Source organism: Eleginops maclovinus, chromosome 17 (genome assembly GCF_036324505.1).
Source record: "Eleginops maclovinus isolate JMC-PN-2008 ecotype Puerto Natales chromosome 17, JC_Emac_rtc_rv5, whole genome shotgun sequence".
In the NCBI taxonomy this organism is placed as follows: domain Eukaryota; kingdom Metazoa; phylum Chordata; class Actinopteri; order Perciformes; family Eleginopidae; genus Eleginops; species Eleginops maclovinus.
In genome coordinates this window covers 1,344,600-1,365,436 of record NC_086365.1, presented here as the reverse complement: position 1 = coordinate 1,365,436, position 20,837 = coordinate 1,344,600, and the positions used below count along the sequence as shown (strand labels likewise).

The 20,837-nt window shown below is 44.0% G+C and overlaps 1 protein-coding gene across 1 annotated transcript in view; it reads right to left on the bottom strand.

Annotated features, from left to right (window-relative positions):
- Nucleotides 1-10,387: 10,387 nt before the first annotated feature.
- LOC134879358 (monocarboxylate transporter 2-like) overlaps nucleotides 10,388-20,837 on the bottom strand; it is a 34,999-nt gene continuing 24,549 nt past the window's right edge. Inside the window, exons 3-5 of the mRNA XM_063905818.1 lie at nucleotides 18,558-18,701; nucleotides 16,216-17,019; nucleotides 10,388-15,187 (exon numbers count right to left, since the gene is read on the bottom strand). Of these exons, the coding sequence (XP_063761888.1) occupies nucleotides 14,910-15,187; nucleotides 16,216-17,019; nucleotides 18,558-18,701 (1,226 nt within the window). The 3' untranslated portion in view covers nucleotides 10,388-14,909. The remainder of the gene's footprint in view (nucleotides 15,188-16,215; nucleotides 17,020-18,557; nucleotides 18,702-20,837) is intronic.

Sequence of the window (20,837 nt, the reverse complement as noted above, 5' to 3'; positions counted from 1 at the left end):
CACAACGCTGAGAACTCCAACGCTATTTTACAATTGTATTCTTTTATTCCTGAACAAAAAGGGATGCCTTGATTCTAACTCACTTAGCATCAATATGTAGCCTACCTGTCTACTGAAACATAGTGGTTATAAAGAATTATTTACTTTTTTCAATTTCCAAAACATTTGACACCAGTTGCTAAATCCTGATTAGTATGCTGCATGGTACGACACTTACTAAACCCTTCACGCTCTGTTCTGATTTATTTATTTAGAAGATGTAGTTCCTGGTAGCAAGTTAAGCGGATATGGGTGGAGTTAAAACACTGCAGGTCAGTGATTGGTGAAAGAGCATCCCTGGCCCGACAGAGGACATCCTGCTCCAACCTGGCTTTTTAAAGAGCCTGTAGCGGCCAAAATCATATAGAAATAAAACAGATAATTAAAATAACATGGCCGCTGAGGCACCAGTTAGTGTTGTGTTCTTTGAATTTCTCTCACGAAGCAAGGAGTCCAAACGAAGTAGTGATGTTATAATAAAGCTGATTTATTTCCAGTTGTGATAAGGATACAAATACTCAATATGTGGTGAGCCACAGACTGAATACAGATTGTTTCACGATCCCACAGCTGTAAACAGTTAGTGTCTTTCATTTCCACCCTGGGCCCCGACATATGACATCACACAATTTATACTCTTTGGAGAAGATGGCGGTCCTCTTATGACAAGTTACATGTGTATTTTTGAGTGTGATGCGTGTAGTTTTCTGGTTGGAGCACAGGCAGAGTCCTCGCCTCTTGGCTTCATGAGTTCCGGGTGTCCAGCCTATCATCTAGTCCTTCTCTACTTTAATATAACTCTCCTGTCACATGCAGTACCAGGTGTCTGGCACCACTATCTCCTTCTGCCCTCTCTTGGGCCTCTTGGCCTTCTCCCACAATATGGAATGTGCAGTTAGTATTCACTGTGAATAAAGCAGCAGAATGCAGTTCCTTTCTTATGTTTAGCCCGCCATAAACTCTGTCATGAAACTCATTTATCTTCATAGTTTAAAACCCTCTCTGGTAGCTTTTATACATAAACATTTCTTTATGAGCAAGCAATAATAATACAATAATATCCTTCCTTAGCAATTCAATATCAATTACAAAAGAACACAGTTTCCTATCGATTCCTTTCCTAAGCCTTTCCTTGTGGCTTGAATAACCCTGGTCTCCAATATACAATTACACCAGGTGCCCTAACGTGCCTTCAAAATAAATGTTTTCAGTGTGGGTGATGTGTGGGTTTATCAGCTGATTTGTAAGTCCCTTAAAGATCCATTCCACTTTCAACTACATTGAAAGGTCCAATCAGCCATCACTGACTCCCCCCACCAACAGTGTTTAGAGACTTTAAATACCCAAGGAACCGTCACTGGTATCGCAGTTTCTATATGATCCAGTTAAGCCCCCAGGAAGTGCTCCGGAATTTGAGAAAATATTCGTAGTGGCCAAACAGCGGGTACTACAACTTCCGTATCAGTCCGTGACGTCGCCGGGTCCAGAAACACTTTTCCATAATCCAGAAACACTTTTTCCAATTGACATACAGTGGGAAAGAGATGTATGTCAATCAGTGGGTAACTATTTTTAAATTAAATAAACTACCCAGTATGAACCCTTTATAGCCCTTATTAACACCATTAGGTCTTTAAAGTTGTAAAATGCGCTAAAAGCTAAATCCAGATTTATTTTCTCTCTCCAATCATTGTACTGAGCCACACCCCGATCTCATCCCCGTAAGGGGAAACTCAACTGTGCATGCTCCATGCTCTAGACAGCCAGGCATGATGGGTAATTTGTGATCTTTCTCTCGAGAATCTCAGGCCATTTCGTCATCATGCGCCAATGAGCAGCTCTCATAGGAAGGAATGAGGCCTGATACCAAAATCTCCCAGAGAAACGCTTACTATGTTCCTGAGTAATCTGGAAAGTAGTCTCCAACCAGAGTGAATGTTGGACCTCTGTGTTTTTATGTATGTGTATCTGTGCCTGGTGGACATTCAAAAAGGTGAAATCTGCCCCAAATTTGTCAAGAAAATCAGTGAATGCAGGTTTAAATACATTTGTGTTCCATTTCCATGCCAATACTGACATATGATAGATAGTAATGTTCGTTATAGCTCAAATTTTTCCACATCTTTGCTCACTGGAGTTGGTTTCTTACTAATCTCCGGTAGAAATCAGTTGACGGCCGCTTCAAAATCCGGATCATGTCTTTTCAAAGTGTCTCCCTGACACTGAGCTGCAGCCAGATCCAGTCAGTGAGCGGCAGAACACTGATGGAGAACGAACAGTTCCTCACCTCCCAACCTGGCGCTGGAACAGACAGATGTGCTGATATGCCATCTCTAGCCCCAGGCCTTTTGTGACTTCTAAAGGCTTCCGCTGTCAGAGTGGGGCGCCTGGGAGTGCATGACACAAAAGTTAAATGAAGGTTAAATGGAAGCACTTCAAAGTGGGAGATCTCCACAGAAAAATAACGCAGGAAAGGTTAATGCGTGTCTTGTCGAGACAGCGGAGCAGCTTGTAGCTTTTAGGCATGAAGGTTTGAGGTCCGGTTGGGGTCAAGAAGCCCTGGGGCCCGCCTTTATTGGCTCAATCCACACAGCGATAACAGGGCTGATACTGACGCTGAGAGAACAGCTTTCATTCCAGGTCAGACTGTTATAGCTTCAGCACGCGTTCTGTGTGAGGCAGACTGTTAGGGATGGGGGAGATCAGCCAGCTGAAGGGGTTTGCCTTTGATAAAATGGATATTACTTTGTGAAACGAGGTAGAAATCACGCAGAAAAGCTTGTTTTCTTAAATGTTTCATCGGTTTTGTCACTTATTTCAAGCCTTTTAAACCACATTTAAGGCCAGGGATTGTCAGAAACGAACTGATTCTGTGTGGGAAGTGATGTCTGACCACATCTGGTAGCAACATCTCTGACTTTCTGACTTCCACATCTGCACAATCCCCTGTGTGAGTCCAGCATGCTTGTCAGGTTGGATTTTGACACATACAGAGTGTCGGCGACCTCGTCCAATCAGAAATGAAGGGGGAGGAGGGGTCAAATACTGAATTCAATCTGACATGTTTGAATTTGAAAAAACGCTCTGGACCAACTTTACTTTACTACAACAATAACATCAAATGTAACTATGTTAAATTGTAGAGATAAAAACAAAATGATGATGACTGGTATGCTTTTGAAGAGTTTCTAAATACACAAAACCACAATGTCATGGAGTCATGGTGAATCCATAATGATACAGTGTAGCCTCAAGGCAACATTTGCATTTGAACAAGTTTTTATTACTTAATTAGCTAATAAAGTACATTAAACTATTAGAAATTAAGCTTGACTGACATGTTATGGTGAATCAATATTTTTTCCAGACTGAAAAAGGGCAGGAAATGACCCTGAACAATGGGGGCTATCATTGTCAGTGTCCCTGATGATGCTGCCTTCACAGACATTGTGTCCGCTGGATTGTGTCTATAGCCAGCAGAGGAGTACTGAGTTAGTATCTTTAACTTCCAGTCAAAGACAGGACATGGTTACATTCTCTTTTTGATCAGCTAAATAAGATCCTGCTGGGTGATGTAATCGCGCCCGGAAAACATAAACTTGGTCTGTCCATCCTGGCCAAATCAACAATACTGAAAATAAAGATCATCAGGAGGTGGTGGAGGCGGTGGAGGAACAGGTATAGCTAACGGCTACATGATTGTGATTGCACGTTACAAGTCCTCAGTGAGTGAGCCAGTGATTGTGAGGCTTGAATGCAACAGCAGAGGCCAATCAGCTAATAAAAGCTCCAGGTCTCCGCCTGAAGGAATGGTATGTGTCAGGGTTTGGGGAAATAGGACCCAAGTGCAGCAACAAAGGGAGGCAGGTATGGGTACAAACGAAAGGCGAGCTTTATTCCAAAAGCTGTTTTACAAAAATACGAAGTTAGGAAAAATCCAGGACATGAAAAACACTTGACTTGAACACATGAAGACGATAAATCAGGCAGGCGGGCGCCCCGGGGACAAGGCAGAGGACGAGAACGGTGTCTCGGGCGGACGCCCCGGGGGCAAGGCAGAGGATGAGACAGAGCATGGACAGGACTTTTGGCTGGGTAACCGAGGGTGGCGGAGACATGGGTGTAGACCACGGGGAGGGAACTCCGGAGGACGGAGACATGGGCGGAGACAGGGGCGGAGGCAAGGGCGCAGACCATGGCGAGGGAACTCTGGAGGACGACCTGGAGGCAAGGCAGAGGACGAGGAGGGTGTCTCGGGCGGACGGCCCACGGGCAAGGCAGAGCATGAGACAGAGCATGGAAAGGGCTTGTGGTAAGGGAACTCTGGCGGACGACCTGCAGGATAGTGGAATAGCTCCGGAGGGCGGCAAGACAGTTCCGGAGGACGGCCCGGAAGGTGGCGAGACAGCTCCGGAGGGCGGCCTGGAAGGCGGCGAGACAGCTCCGGAGGGCGGCGAGACAGCTCAGGAGGGCGGCCTGGAAGACAGCGGAATAGCTCCGGAGGGCAGCGAGAAACTTCCGGAGGACGGCCTGGAAGACAGCGGAACAGCTCCGGAGGGCAGCGAGACAGTTCCGGAGGACGGCCTGGAAGGCGGCGAGACAGCTGTGGAGGACGGTCTGTATGACGGGCTTGAGGACGGCGAGACGCCTCTGGACGACGGGCTGTGGAACAGGCTGGAGGACGGCGAGACGCCTCTGGACGACGGGCTGTAGGACGGCGAGACGCCTCTGGACGACGGGCTGTAGGACGGCGAGACGCCTCTGGACGACGGGCTGTAGGACGGCGAGACACCTCTGGAGGAAAGTAAGGAGCACCTGGAGCAGGAGGCGGCAGGGCCACCGAGGAGACAGGAACACCAGTCGGCGGGACCCCTGACGGGACATGAGCTGTTGTCGGCGTGACCCCAGTTGGTACTGGCATCAGCGGGACCCCCGAAGAGGCCGGACATGGCTTTGGCGGGAACCCGGGTGGTAATGGTGTCAGCGGGACCCCGAAGAGGCAGGTGCAGGGGCCGGCAGCACCACAGACGGGACATGAACTAGAGTCGGCGGGACATGAGCTTCAGTTAACGGGGCATGAACTTGAGTCGGCGGGACCCCCAACAGGACAGGGACATGGGTCAGCCGGGCCCCCGACTGGACAGGGACATGGATCGGTGGGACCACCAACGGAACAGGTGTCGGAGGGACCAGCGACTTGACGGGATGAGGAGTTGGCGGGGCCCCCGGTAGAACAGGTGACGGCGGGACCCCCAACACAGCAGGAACAGGTGTTGGTGGGACCCCCATCGGAACAGGTGACGGCGGGTCCCCCAACAGAACAAGAACAGATGTCAGCGTGACCCCTGACGGAACAGGTGTCAGTGGGACCCCCAACTGGACAGGCGACGCTGGGGTCGACTGGACAGGCGAGGCTGGAGTTGACTCGACAGGTGAGGATAGAGGCGATGCTGGAGTCGACTGGGCAGGATGGGCCGGAGTCGACAGGACAGGCGAGGCCGGAGTCGGCCCGGCCGCCGACAGGAGAGGCGGGGCTGGAGTCGGCCGGGCTGCCGACAGGACAGCAGGGGCTTGAGTCGGCCAGGCCGCCGACAGGACAGCAGGGGCTTGAGTCGGCCGGGCCGCCGACAGGAAAAGCGGGGTTTGAGTCGGCCGGGCCGCCGACAGAACAGGAGTAGCTGGAGTGGGCCGGACTGCAGCTGGGAGCATAGCGGCCAGGGCTTGGCCTGGAAACATGGCTGCTAGGGCCGGAACTGCAGCCGGGAACGCGGCTGCTAGGGCCAAAACTTGAGCCGGAAGCGTGGCTGCAGGGGGCTTGGCTGCAGGGGGCTTGGCTGCAGGGGACTTGGCTGCAGGAGACTTGGCTGCAGGAGACTTGGCTAGTGGAGGCTTAGCTGCAAGCCTGGCCTTGCGTCCCTTTTGAGCCTGTTGAACGCTCCGCGGGCCACCAAAGGCCAGGCAGGATCCCAAAAAGGGGTCCACCAGAGGAGCTTTGTTGGGAACGGCCCGAGGGCTAGCATGCCTGGAGCTAGCAGGCCGGGAATCAGGTATGTTCTCATAATCACCTATAAAGTCTTTTTCCCAATCCGGAAATGAGCCCCTTAACCAGGGCCTTGACGTCACTTCTTGGTGCGCCATGGCCAAGATACACTTGCCTCTCCTCTTTGCTTGAGGCATATCGAGACCAATTCTTTAGGCAAAGTAATCTGTATTTCACCTCATGTAGCTCAGCTGCTGGGTCCATCTTTGTTCAGTTCGTTCTGTCAGGGTTTGGGGAAATAGGACCCAAGTGCAGCAACAAAGGGAGGCAGGTATGGGTACAAACAAAAGGCGAGCTTTATTCCAAAAGCTGTTTTACAAAAATACGAAAGTTAGGAAAAAACCAGGACATGAAAAACACTTGACTTGAACAGATGAAAAACGATAAATCCAGGGCATGAAAAACGCTTGAATTGATAAATGAAAGACGACAACAAACTGACAGAGAACACAAGGTGAAGCAGGACTAAATACAAAGACACTAATCACAACACAAGCCACAGCTGGGGAGTGGAGGCAGAAACAGGAGGGCAACAGGTGACAACAATGAAACAATCAAGGAAGGAAGGAAAACCAAAAGACAGGAAGTAAAACTTCACATGACACAACAGAGGGAAAACATTTCAAAATAAAAACAGGAAACAGACAGAAAACAAGGATCATGACAGTATGCTGCATTTATTTTGTGGAAATTTATCAGAAATGTTCACATGCAGTCTTTAGAAAACATGTCCACGTGTACTGAGTATAAGTGCTCAGTCAGGGAGCCATTATTCACACAGGGAAACACTTAACATTATATATACAGTGGAGGAAATAATTATTTGTTCCCCTGCCAATTTAGTTAGTTTACCCACTTACAAAGAAATGAACAGTCTGTCATTTTTATGGTAGGTTTATTTTAACAGTGAGAGACAGAATATCAACAAAAAAAATCCAGAAATGTAGATTCAAAAAAGATATTGATTTGCGTTTCATTGTGTGAAATAAGTATTTGATCCCGTTGCAACCAGTAAGGATTCTGGCTCCCACGGAGCGGTTAAGTAAGTCCTCTTGCTTTAAGAAAGTACTCCTGATGTCAACTCATTACCTGGATAAAAGACACCTGTCCACAGTCAAATAAATCAGATTAGAACCTCTACACCGAGGGCAAGACCAGAGACAGGTCTGTGATCACGGTGGAACTAATGTCTAAGGACATCAGGGACCAGATTGCAGACCAGCACAAGGTCTGGGGCTCCACGATCAAAGATCATGAGAAAGGTGAGGGGTCAGCCAAGAACTACACAGGAGGGACTTGTTAATGATCTGAAGGCAGCTGGGACCACAGTCACCAAGAAAACTATCGGTAACACACTATGCCGTAATAGATTAAAATCCTGCAGCGCCCGCAAAGTCCCCTGCTCAAGAAGGCACATGTACAGGCCGTCTGAAGTCTGCCAGTGATCCTCTGAATGAGAGAAGGCTGATGATGTGGTCAGATGAGACCGAAATCAAGATCTTAGGCATCAACTCCACATGTCGTGTTTGGAGGAAAAGAAATGCTGACTATGACCCCAAGAACACCATCCCCAGCATCAAGCGTGGAGGTGGAAACATTATGCTTTGGGGGGGTTTCTCTGCTAAGGGGACAGGGCGGTTCACCGCATCGAGGGGAGGATGGAGGGGTCATGTAAATATTGGCTGATAACCTCCTTCCCCTAAGGCATGTTTTGCAAGGGGATCAAATTCTTATTTCCCCCAGTTAAATGCATATTCATTTATATCTTTATTTTTATATACATTTCTGGATTTCTTTTTGATATTCTGTCTCTCACTGTTAAAATAAACCTACCATAAAAATGACAGACTGTTCATTTCTTTGGAAGTGGGTAAACTAACTAAATTGGCAGGGGATCAAATACTTATTTCCTCCACTGTATATCTTTACATAAGCAACCAGATATAAGGGGAAGAGCCAGACATCTAGTATTTATAATAATAATAACATTAATGATAATAATAATAATAATAATAATAATAATAATAATAATAATAATAATATTAATGATAATAATAATAATAATAATAATAATAATAATAATAATAATAATAATAATAATAATAACATTAATGATAATTATAATAAAGGGTAAAAATATTAAAAGACCAACTTAAAATGAAATGTTGCTGTTAAAACTGTTCAATAAATAATACAAGTTAAAACCCTGTAAGACCAATAAAATAAATAAAACAATATAAAAGAAATAAAAAAGACTAAAATACCATTTAAAAGGAAGGTTTCTAAACTAATCTAAAGAGATGTGTCTTTAGCTATTGTTTAAAAATGTCGGCCTCTCTTTTTGTTCCACACTTTAGGAGCGTAGTGGATAAAAGTGGACCATTTTATTTGATTATTGATTTTAGGGTACTTATATTTAGAAATCCAGCTGAGGTGGACCTCAGAGCTCGCCTAGGGACAGAAAACGATAGAGAAAGAATTTGAAAATCAATTCTAAAAGACACTGGCAGCTAATGTAGTGCAGCTGAACAGGAGTCATGTGCTCTCTCTCTGGTTTTCACGCAGACAAAGTAAAAAAAGCTTGGAAAATAAATTAGCTGAGCACCACATCACAAGAGTTGCAACATCTCCACCAGGCCCCTGTGGCCCTTCAGTATTTAACCTGCCATCACAGCGCAGTGAGGGCCCAGTGTGACAGCTAATTGCAAACCGCCGTGACTCAAAGCCAGTCGAGCCCAAACTCAGCAGCAGAACGGGGGGTAGAGTTTAACACTGTTCTCAAGGTCAGCTTCTTTCTTCTGCATTCAAACCCCCAACAGGTCCCCCCCGGGGGGGCCCAGTGCTGCTGATCACAGGGAAGTGGAGGGGCCCATTGTTCTCTCTCTCTCCTGTTGACCCTCGCTGCACCATTAAAATGTAGCCTGAAACTCTGCCTGAGGGTCTGCAGCCATCATCGGCACGCACCGCCGTGCCAACGCTGTGCATACTAATGAGACGGTTGCAAAACTGCATGATGGGATGCGTTACCAGGCAGAATTAATGATAGCTCGTGTGCAACAACAAGAGTTGCACTTTGAGTGTAACGAGAGCCACCGGTGCCATCACACACACACAAACACACAAACACACACACACACACACACACACACACACACACACACACACACACACACACACACACACACACACACACACACACACACACCCACACAGATGTAATAAGCCTATTCATTGTGCTGACTTGCTTAAAGATTATTACCTTCTGTCTCCATGTGGGGTTTGAACGGAATATACAGCCGTGGAAAAAATGAAGAGACCACTTCAGCATGATCAGCTTCTCTTGTTTTATTATTTATAGGTATGTCTTTGAGTTAAACATTTTTAATTTCATTTATTGTATTCTATAAACTACTGAAAACATTTCTCTGTGTTGGAATTCAACAGACACTGGAATGGCTGCCGTACATGTAGAGAGAAAGATTTAAGAAACACTTGGAGTGGTCTCTCCATTTTTACCGGAGCTGTATATGAACATGTGAGAGTCTTCGATGGACAGCTCCGCTGCTTCACTGCAGTAACTTTAGTCCCTGCATTAAGGCACGTTCACACAGACGCTAAATGAACACTCCCCTCTTGTTCGCTGTCATTCTCAACATTTGTTTTTGGTGGCAGAGGGAATTCAACAGTTCAACTTTGGTAACCTTTAGGACGATATTAGCTCGGCAGGAGATGTGTGACCTACTGAAGTATAATGATTTGCTTCATGAGATGTATCCTTTGTGGCAGTACTCTGGCCTTCTTTATATGTAGTGCAGTTCAATCTCGGACACACGCACACACACTAAATCGTGTCCAATCAGTCAGATGGAGCTGAGGTTGACTCCTGTCTCCTTGAAGAAAACGTCTCACAGATGCTCAAGAGAAATGGAAGGCTCCTATCTACATTCAAAGTGTCATAGCAAAGAGTTCATATAATTATATCCATTTTTGTGAAAAAGAAAAAAAAACTCTGCTTGTGTTTTGTCTTTCTGGGTTATTATGCAAAGATTCTTCAGAAAAAAAATGAATAAAATAATTTTAGCATAACATAACAAAAATGTAAAGTGTGCTTCTAGAAGTTTGAATATATAAGAACAAGTGTCTCTGTTGTATCACATAATAATACATGTGTAGTTGAATAGTCCATCATTTAATAATTTGACTTCTGTGCTTCTCGTCCAGGAATATAGTTTCACTCTTTTGGAAATTGATCATGAAGATGTAGGTGTTTGTGTAACAAAAGAAAAACAAACAGTCATACGCAAAGGCTGAGCTGGATATATACTTTATTTATAGCTACAGTGATAGGTGAGGACATTCTGTTAGGATTACAAAAAGCATTTTTCTAAACACGTGTGGTTCTGGAGGAGGCTGCAGAGGTAGTGTAGTTCTGACACACACACTGTGAACACACACACAGGTGGTCTACTACTGGATGGACACGTGATCTGTCCCTCTAACGTGTTCATACACTGAAATATAAGCCTCCTTTTAACACAATACATAGCAAATATTCTCAAATAAATATTATAATCATAAATATTCAGACTATCTGGTGTTGCAGCATTTCTTACACGAGTTAATACGGCGGTGAAGCATGGAGACTTTAAACAGACAATAGGAAGGAAACAACCTTACCTAAATGCATGTTAGCATGCACAAACAACATGTTTAATGGTCAATAAGGCACAGAGATGTTATCAGCAGTCCTACAGCCTCCCAGGAGCAGGGCATCGTGTGTACCGTCAACATGGATCCATCCCACAAACACATATTGTATGGAAGTTAGTGTGGTCAAGGGTTAGCTTTGCAGATTTTGTTAAGATATAAAACACTGAATAGAGGCAGAACTGATCCCACTGGCTCAGGGGCAGAGTGTAGCTGCTTTAAAATGAGGGATTTCCATATGGAGATTTGAATGGAAAAAAATCCTGGATGCCAAATTTGAAATTTGAAACATTTTTTCCTTTCCAAAACCTTTTTTTCTGTTGCATTACATTCAACCCAATCCAACAGTAACAGTAAGTAACATCCCTTTTATTTCTAAACCTATATATTCTTCTTATTGCTTCCATACACAATACACTGAACAGAGCATTCCCTACAGCTTCACAACCCTGAAGCTACTTTCCCATTTTTTTTAAACACTTATAAGCATTTTTAATCCATGAGGTGAAAGGGTTTCTCCTTTTTGATTTAGATTCACTTTAAATGTGGTCAAACCTCAACACAATCCGGTTTATAAATAGACATAACAAGAAAGAATACACCAGCATATGCTATATGCAATATATCTGACAAATTCAATAAATCATTATAAGCATTTTCTTTACTTTGAATAAAAACCAGAACACAAACATTTAGTGCTTAATTTAAACTAATTAGGTACAGTGAGGACAATACCATTACATTTCAAACATGGGTTATTCTCTTTATGGCTTACGTCATATTCAAATGAAACATTAGATAGCGTGAGGAATGTGTGGGAATAAATGAAAGGAGTGTAGAAATGTAATGGTATTCCTTTAATTTCATTTCAAGGTGGTGTTGTTTCCATACTTCAACAGAAACAGTCGTACTGAAACCTCGACCCTCATCAGTTGGAAGGGAAGCTAGGCTCTCTACCTTTTGGTCTGTGTGGTTTGGAACCAGCAGGGGGCAGTGTTGCTAGGTAGAAAGTGATTGTATAGCAGTCTGTCTCCCTCAGAGAGAGGCACCATGTACAGTGAGGTCTGTGAGCTAAAGTAGTCCCTCTCTCCACTAGGTAACTGCTAAGAAAACATTCATAAAGTGTTACTCTTATTGTTTTGATTCAGTTAGAGGGTGCATGACACTGCATTCACGTCATATCGGAAGACACAGTAGGAAGAAGGTATGACGCCTACAGTCAGAACATTTGGACACATGGAGATACTGTACCTTCAAATAACCGTACACAAACTGTAACAGCTCAAACTGTTCTGAAGCCGATTGTCTGACTATGAATTTCTCATATTTATCTGCCATTTGTACTTAGTTACCTCTCAGTTGACACAATTTAGGAGTTCCTACAGACATATAATCATACATCCTGATTGTAACTGCTACTAGGTGTCTGCTGTGACTGTAAGTATCCTACAGTTGCAGTCTGGAATTTACAGTAAATCCGATACGAGGTGAATGTGGCAAAAAAACGTAGAACTGTTTTCCTTTCCATTCTCTGACTTTAAGTTTCCTCACATGCATACGTTTCTTTGTGGTTAATATTTCTCTTACAGCCACAGCTGTATGATATATATATATTTTTGCTCCTTCACAAAAATATATGATGTCTCACAGCCTCCTACAACACAGCTGTTTGGCAGTTAGTTCTAGAAGTCCAGAGGCCCCTTCCACTAGTTAACTGCAGCAAGACATTCCTAAAGTGTTAATCTTGTTGTTAATAACTAAAGCTAAGAAGTTACAGACGTGGCGATATAAAAATACTGTCTAATATCTGCATGAAATGCTGATGAACTGCAGGTGCATGATGGGAGAGTGTTTCTGGATAGCTAACTGAGGAGAGCTGTGGTTGGTCCAAATGTTGCTGGAGCTGCAGACTGGAAATCCAGTTTGAAAGCAAGCTCATAGGAGTCAAGTACTTACTTAAACTGAGAACAAATATGTGCAAATCTTTCACAATGATCTTATTTACAATAATTGACAGGGATATTCTGAAACGGTGTTCCCCTGAGCACCCACCCAGACGAACAGATCCTCAGTGAGGGACTCAGGTGAACACACAGCTGGACATCCATTTTCATGATTCTGGACACACACTCAGCTATTCACAGCCTGGAGACGAGGGACAATAATGTTTGTTCATGATTGCTTTGAGAAATTACATTTGTTATTTAAATGCGTTTGGCTTTGTGAGGATGTCTGAGACCCCCGTGTGGTCTGCGTCTGAGACATAAGACTGAACAACAGAGCAGGATGACATTCAGGAGACACGTGGAATGGATAGAATATGTGACATTCATAGCAACAGGATATGGCTCATCCGGTACATTAATCTCCACACAGTATGGTTGACAGCACAGATTAGCATTCAGTTATTAGCATCAGTCTCCAAAGGGTTAAACATGGCGTGTTAGTGAATTAGTCACAGGACGTTACATCATCTCAGCTTATGGACACGACACTTAGGAGACAAATGGAGTGGACTGCACCGAGTATTAAAGTGAATCACAGTCAGAAAAGAGCGTCACATTGAACACAGATCTATCAGATTCATTTCGTATTCTCTGTACAATACCTACACCCCCCCCCCCCCCCCCCCCCTGCATTCTTTACACCACATTTAAGGCAATGCATCAGAATGGACTCCCATCATCTTATTTCCCTTTTATGTGTGAAACGGAATTGCTCATGGGCTCTATGTGAACGATAATGCAGATGGTTTTTGGTCGTTAACACCTGGTTAAGACCCACAGAGGAAATTACATTCAACCATAATTAGAAGTGTTTAATTGCAGCATTTTAATAAAGTTGTTCGGGGTGAAGTATGGCCGTTTCTCTACGTGTGTATACGAGTCAGCGTGAGATCTGGGGAAGCACTATATAAAGTATTAAAGTGGGATATCTGTGCAGGTCTCACGGCGCTACAATGCGGTGATCAGGTGGTCAGCAGAACACACGGCGCGTGAATACATCAGCTGTTCTTTTTTTTGGAAATGTGTATTTTTACTGCACCCAACTGCCATTTTTAAACACAGTGCAATTAGATTTGTGAACACATTTCACCAGATGGAGCAACCGTTTCTGGATTGCTAACGCTGCATTCACACTGCGAGGAACAACAAGTGACCAGGAGGATGTGACCTCCCACAGAGCGGAACAACCAAGCACAATCAGCTGGGTCCCACTTCTGCTGCTGTTCTGTTTGGATCACACTAACATTAGCTTAATAGGAGCAGGTGATCCCAGCCTCAGAGGCATCAGAGAGAGGCTGTATTCCTTATTTCAGACAATTATCAGTTTGAAATAACAGTTTTTACAAAGTGACTGATGGCAGCACGTCTGAATCCTGCGTCTAGCTGTCCACAATGTGTTAAAAATGGTCAGACGTGCTTTCTGTATTTAACCTTTTCTTGTTAACCAAGACCTCAGCATGTTAAACGGATCTTATTTTGATTCAGTTAGAGGGTGCATGACGCTGCATTCACGTCATATCGGTACAGTAGGAAGAAGGAATGACGCCTGTGGCTTCAGCTCAGAACATTTGAAAAAATAGAGATCCCTTAAAATAACCGTACACAAACTGTAGCAGATCAAACTGTTCTGAAGCCGACTGTCTGACTATGAATTTAAATTTCTCATAATTATCTGCCATTACTTTCTTTGTTAGCTCTCACACAATTTAGGAGTTCCTACAGACATATCATACATCCTGATTGTAACTGCTACTAGGTGTCTGCTGTGAGTACAGTTGCAGTCTAGAATTTACAGTAAATCCGATATGAGGTGAATATGGCAAAAAATAACAGTTTTCCTTTCCGTTCTCTGGCTTTTAGTTTCCTCACATGCATACATTTCTTTGTGGTTAATATTTCTCGTACAGCCAGAGCTATTTGCGCCTTGACAAACATATATAACATCTCACAGTCTCCTACAACACAGCTGTTGTTTGGCAGTTAGTTCTAGAAGTGCAGAGGACCCCGTATAGAGCCAGGTGGAATACCTCCTGGCTTGGAGCTCAGTTTGATCGTAGTGGAGGGTGTTGTGATTGATGTCCTGGAGGTGGAGGGACCTGTTGGCAGAGCAGAAGGGTTTAGATGTTGGTTTCCCGCTGCATAGGTCCGTCGCCCTTTTCATTCACGTTGCCCAGCTCGTCTGCCTTGGCTTCCCCGCCAGCCTCCTTCTGACCCGGGTCTTTGTCCGGATCTTCTGTCTCAGTCCGTTTGTACATCTCTTCACTCTTGCGCTCGCGATCCAGGAGTCTGTAGTTAATGAAGTTCCCAATGAAGAGCCAAATACTGGCCAGAATCACCACCACTCCGCAGCAGAAGTACATGTACTTGTAGTTTTTGGTGACATCGACCAGTTTCCCTGCAAGAAACACATAAAAAGTTGAAGTATCTGCACCTTTACAACATCCTAAGTAGAATAAACATGTACTGTAGTATTATTATTATATTATTCATTAAATTAATTAGAAGTCATATAAATTGGTAAAGGTCTATTTGTATACATTTTTAATGTTATTTCAGAAACCTGAATCACAATCTTTGTGCAGTTAAATGAATCCATGCAAGTCTTTTGGTCAACTTCGATTAACTTTGACCAATGATCCTGAGGTACGATATACCATTTGACCACTGTGTGGTTGAGCACAGAGCCTTGCGGTGTAAAACAGCTAGTTAGTTTTGTTTCTATGGTTACGTCCCCCACTAGCTTTCTGCATAAAGCTGTAATCTGATTGGTGGAAATGTCAATGGTGAAAAAGTTTTATTCATTTTTAACTTTAAGCACTGGGCGCTAATTTCAAGTGATGACCGACATCCGGCTTGTCAGGAGGAAGCGCTCTCTCAAGAGAAACACAGCGGCACCATCAGTGTGACGTGTTTTACTGCGTATCATTTAAATGCAGCTCAACAAGGGAGGCTACATATCCTATTAACTGTGTTTTAATCAATGTATATTTGACCCCTCTCTGTCAGTATATCTCTTCCATGGAGAGCTTGCAGACAGTGATGACAGAAAGTGAGTGGAACAAATATGTTTTGTTAGAAAAGCGTGTGAACATATCAACCCTGTCATTACCCAGTTCAGTTCAATAATATTTTATTTGTTGGATGTTTGTGTTGAAATAGTTGTTGAATAAAGTTTTTCAAAAACGTCGACACTTTCTCACAACGCATTTTCATCGGGTTTCCTGTACAGATCGGGTAGTGACAGTCCCAATGAACCGAACTAGCCAAACAGCTTATTTGTGCTTGGCTAATAAGTTAGCAGTTTGCAAATGGTCCCTACCAAGCTTCATAGACCACTGTCCCTTTCTGCTGTGACCAGGCTTTGATATTGTTGTGAACGGACTCTAAAATCCTAAATGTGGAAACAGCCTTTCAGAATCTTACCTGCTAGAGGTGGACCAATGAGGACTGGGCAGCACTCCATGATGGTGGTGAGTCCCACAGCACTGGAGAACCGCTGAGGCCCAACAAGGTCCATCAGTGTTTCGAACAGCACTGAACTGACCATGCCAAAAGCAAAGCCGAAGAACATGGCATACACCACCAGACCGGTGTAGCTCTCCACCAGGGGGCAGAGGATGTGGCACACCCCGTTGTACAGCACTGCAAAGCTGAAAAAGTACTGGATCCTGGGCCGGACCCAGCGCGAGTTGGCCAGCAGCCCCATGGACGGCCGGGCGAACATGTCGACAAAAGCCAGGATTGAGAGCAGGAAGGCAGCCGAGTACTCGTCCACGCCCATGTCCTTAGCGTAGGCCGTGAGAAAGACAATTGGTGCGAAGAAGCCCAGGAACATGATGATGTTGCCGGACAGGTAGATGAGGAAGCCGCGGTGCTTGAAGAGCGACAGGTCCAGGTACTTGTTGAATATTTCCCAGGCCGTCCGCTTTTCCTTCGTCTTGGTGGCGATTACGGCTACCTCTTCGCTTTTCTTGAGCTTGCCAGCCGGCGGTCCCAAAGGCCTCATGAGGGAGCCGGCCACACAGCAGTTCAACAGAAGGCCACCCAGGATCAGGAAGCTGCCTCTCCAGCCAAATTGGTTGAAGAGGTATTGGTTGAGAGGAGCAAGGGTGCTGAGGAACACCGGACTGCCCGCCATCGCCAGCCCGTTAGCAACTGGACGCTTCTTACAGAAGTATTTCCCGATCATAGTCAGGGCCGGCTGCAGGTTGAAGGCTAGTCCGAGTCCTGGGAGGGAAGATGACAGAGGCATTAGACTTGTAACAATTATTCTTTCACTGTTACAAACCAATGCCTAAGAACACTTTAATCAGAAATCTATCTGAGTTAACTAAATGAGAAACCATTTTTTGAATGAAATATATATATAGATAGGGGAAATGCAGCCCTTTGAAGAGCAGCTGAACCTTATGAGGAGAGAAACACAGTAACTGAGAGGCTCAGAACCAGTGGCGGTCCTAGACCAATTGCCCAGGCAGGGGCCAGTTATTTTATGAGGGGCAGAATAAACGCAGGGTTAAAAAGACTAAGACTGTATACAGTAATTGCATAAATGAAACATAAAATACATGAATTGGTATTTTTTTCTGTACAGGTATTTATTTCAGTAACTTTAAGTGTCAGTTCTTTGTTTCAGTTGCTATTTTTTGTTACAATAAACAGTATTTGCTGCAACACTGAATATAAGGAAAGGAACAGTTCAGTCTCTGCTGAACATCAGGGCCTAGTTCACATTACAGCAACACTATCCTGCGATTTTTGGTGATTTTTAGTCTCTCAATGTCTAGGTTTGACTCTTACTTGAAGTAAAAAGGAAACAGCTCCTGGTCAGAGAGAACAAGTGTTATTTTGTCTGCGCGCTTCAGCCGGCCAGTGGCGGTGTACCAGTCTAATGTTTTTAGTGTTTGCTGTTTGTTATGTACCTGCCTAAGGACTACAGACAGAAATGAGCTGTTAGCTAAAATCTCATCATCTCATCTCATTTTGGAGATTAATGAATAGTATGCATGGTCCTTGTTCAAATAAATACATAAAAAGACATAATATTATAAACGTTGCTTTCGGAGGGGGAACCGCCCCTGCTCTGAGCTACTTGCTTTACCAACAAGCTACCGACAATCGCGAGTTATTTTTTGTGTTTTTAGGGTGCTACCATGCTACAATATACAGCCTCATAGAATAGTTAGCATGACTGTAGACTCTTGGACTTATTAAACCAGAAAGCCAATCGTAGTTCTACAAATATTGCCAGGGCTGGACTGGCACTTTCACGCTGGGCCGACATGCCTTTTGGGCCGACACAAACTTAATACAATTTTTATTTTGGTTCTGACGGCCCATTCAGGTCCATGTATGTTGATAGTTTTGTGTGCACTGATAGGAAACACTCTGGTCAGGAGCTACTACTGTGTTTTTGTTGGATGGTTATGGGCCAGTATGGCTAAATATGAATTGGAATGCTAAATGTGTTACAACATAAAATCAGATTCAATATGAGAGGTTTTTTTATTGTGTTATTGTTTTCACAACACTGTAATCAAGGGCCAACCAAAGGCTGACATTGGTCCTTTGAAATGGGGTGCCATAAAATATCTGCTTTATTTCTTTGTATTAATATAGTTCTTGTAACGCCTCCCCTTCAGAAACGTAGATTGAATAAACAAAGCATATGTCCTTCCTTCAACAACAACTTTATTTATAACCTGCTGCTTAGAGGGCTCATCAAATGAACTCAAATTAGACTTAAGTGGATGAGCCGGACTTACCACCGATAACCCCTATGCAGATGTACAGCTGCACCACACTGTTGCAGAAGGAGGCTGAGATCATGCCGATGGAACAAAGGCAGCCCCCCAACATGACAATGGGCCTGCAGCCATACGTGTTGACCAGTATGCTGCTGATGGGACCTGGAACACAGGAATTACGTTAAATGAAGCCACACATGTCAGCTGTTTACAGTAGTCAGGATAAGTGAAAGTGAGCGCATAATGATTTAATCTGGTTAGTTCTGCACGCCAGCGGGAGCCCGGCTTCTATTAATAGAAACAACTGAGAGGATTCAATTTTAAACACGGCACTCCCATCCCTCGAGCAAAATCAATTTAAGAGAAGCAGCTGACGGAGGGAAGGATGACAAAACACTTCCATAAAGGAGTGCTATTGTCTCTAATATGTGGTCCTGAGGTGAACAAGGTTATATTTTACTGTCATGATGTGGAGAACCCTTGACACAATTCATTTCAGTCACAAGCTGAAGAAAGGAACATGGAGTTTTTGTTCAGGCAGCTGCACAGCTGTGGCCGAGGTCCCTCCCCCCCAGCAGGAAGGGTCTTAAATGAGGTTAATGATGTTGTGACTGAACCCCCAGTTTAATTCCATTATCTAAATCACTTAATAAGAAGTGAAAACAAAGGTCAAAGATAACATCATTAGACAAACTGACGCTAGTAAACAGACAGGTGGTGTTGCAGTCTCTTCATGGTTCAGCTTTCACATACTGTATAGTAAAATAGTAATGTATGAACAATTTTACTATACATTAAATTCTAATTGTAATGTTTGCTACCATCTGTAATGATCATACAGCTCTGGAAAAAATTAAGAGACCACTCCAAATGTTTCTTAAATCTTTATCTCTACATGTATGGCAGCCATTCCAGTGTCTGTTGAATTACAGAGAAATGTTGTCAGTAGTTTATAGAATACAATAAAAGCTTACCTTATCTTAACATTATGGGGGTGTCAATTCATTTTTCAACTGCAGAAAATGTGGTTTTGATCATTTAGTGAAGGGAGGATGTATTTAAGGTAGGGATGCATCGATTGAAAAAATGTCAGCCGATGTTTTACTATGTAAACTGTAATAGTAGCGTAATGCAGATTAAGGCAGCCTATCCCGTGTGTGTGTGTGTGTGTGTGTGTGTGTGTGTGTGTGTGTGTGTGTGTGTGTGTGTGAGAGAGAGAGAGAGAGAGAGAGAGAGAGAGAGAGAGAGACATTGTAAGTTTCTGGAAGTTAACGGGAGTTGCAGCAAGTATACCGGTAACAGTCAAAAATATAAACGACGTCCTCCCAAGAACACTGAATGATGGATTTAATTTACCGGTCCTGCAGACACCCGCTACACGGGGCGGAAGTCCTGCAGTTCCTCACAGAGAGGAGACGCCCCCCCCTGAAAAGCTAATGTGTTAGGACTCAGACATCATTTCCTCTGCATGAATCTGTTTGACCTTGAGGACTGTGGCCCTTATTTCCCCCCACAGCAGTGATCAGTATTCTTGGAGGGCTCGCTGGGACCTGAATTGGCCACGATGAGGAAGCCTGGAGCCTGCACATTACTCCCTTTGTAGAGCAGCTTATCTCCTCCTGGCCAGACGCTGGGTGGACTTCATTACACAGTGGACAAAACCCCAAACTAAATATAACCACCTAGATGATCCCAAAAAGGAGTGACACATATAGAAATGTATCCAGGACCCTTTTAATGTGAGCTGCAGCCGAGGGGCCGAGCAGCTCAGGGTGGGGGGGGATGAGAGGACGCTGTATCCATCACATTTCAAAACAGGATTAAAGAGAGGAGCGGGAAGCAAATAACTTCTACATTTGCTGCAAAGGGCACACAGGCTTTCTAGCGGAGTGTCTGACCAGCCGTTACACTCAGATTTTACATCAAGCCGCCTGATATGGGGTCAGATCAGTCTCATAATACACGAATGCACACAGAAGGATTCACACTTGTATTTCATGATCCGCAAAAGCATTCACACTTGTATTTTCAATGCACAAACAAATGTGTTCCGTTTCACATACATGTAAATAAAATCCAAATACAGGAAAAAGTTTTACATGTGTATTTTTGATCCACCAGTGGCGGCTGGCCAATAGAGGGCGCTAGGGCGCCGCCCCACCACTCACCTCACCACATTTTCTTGAATAGACATAAAAAAAATTAAATTAAAATGAAATAATAAAATAAAAATATTTCGAAATATATGTATATATTTTTTTAGATGTGCAAGATAAATATTTCATAGTTAATGATGAG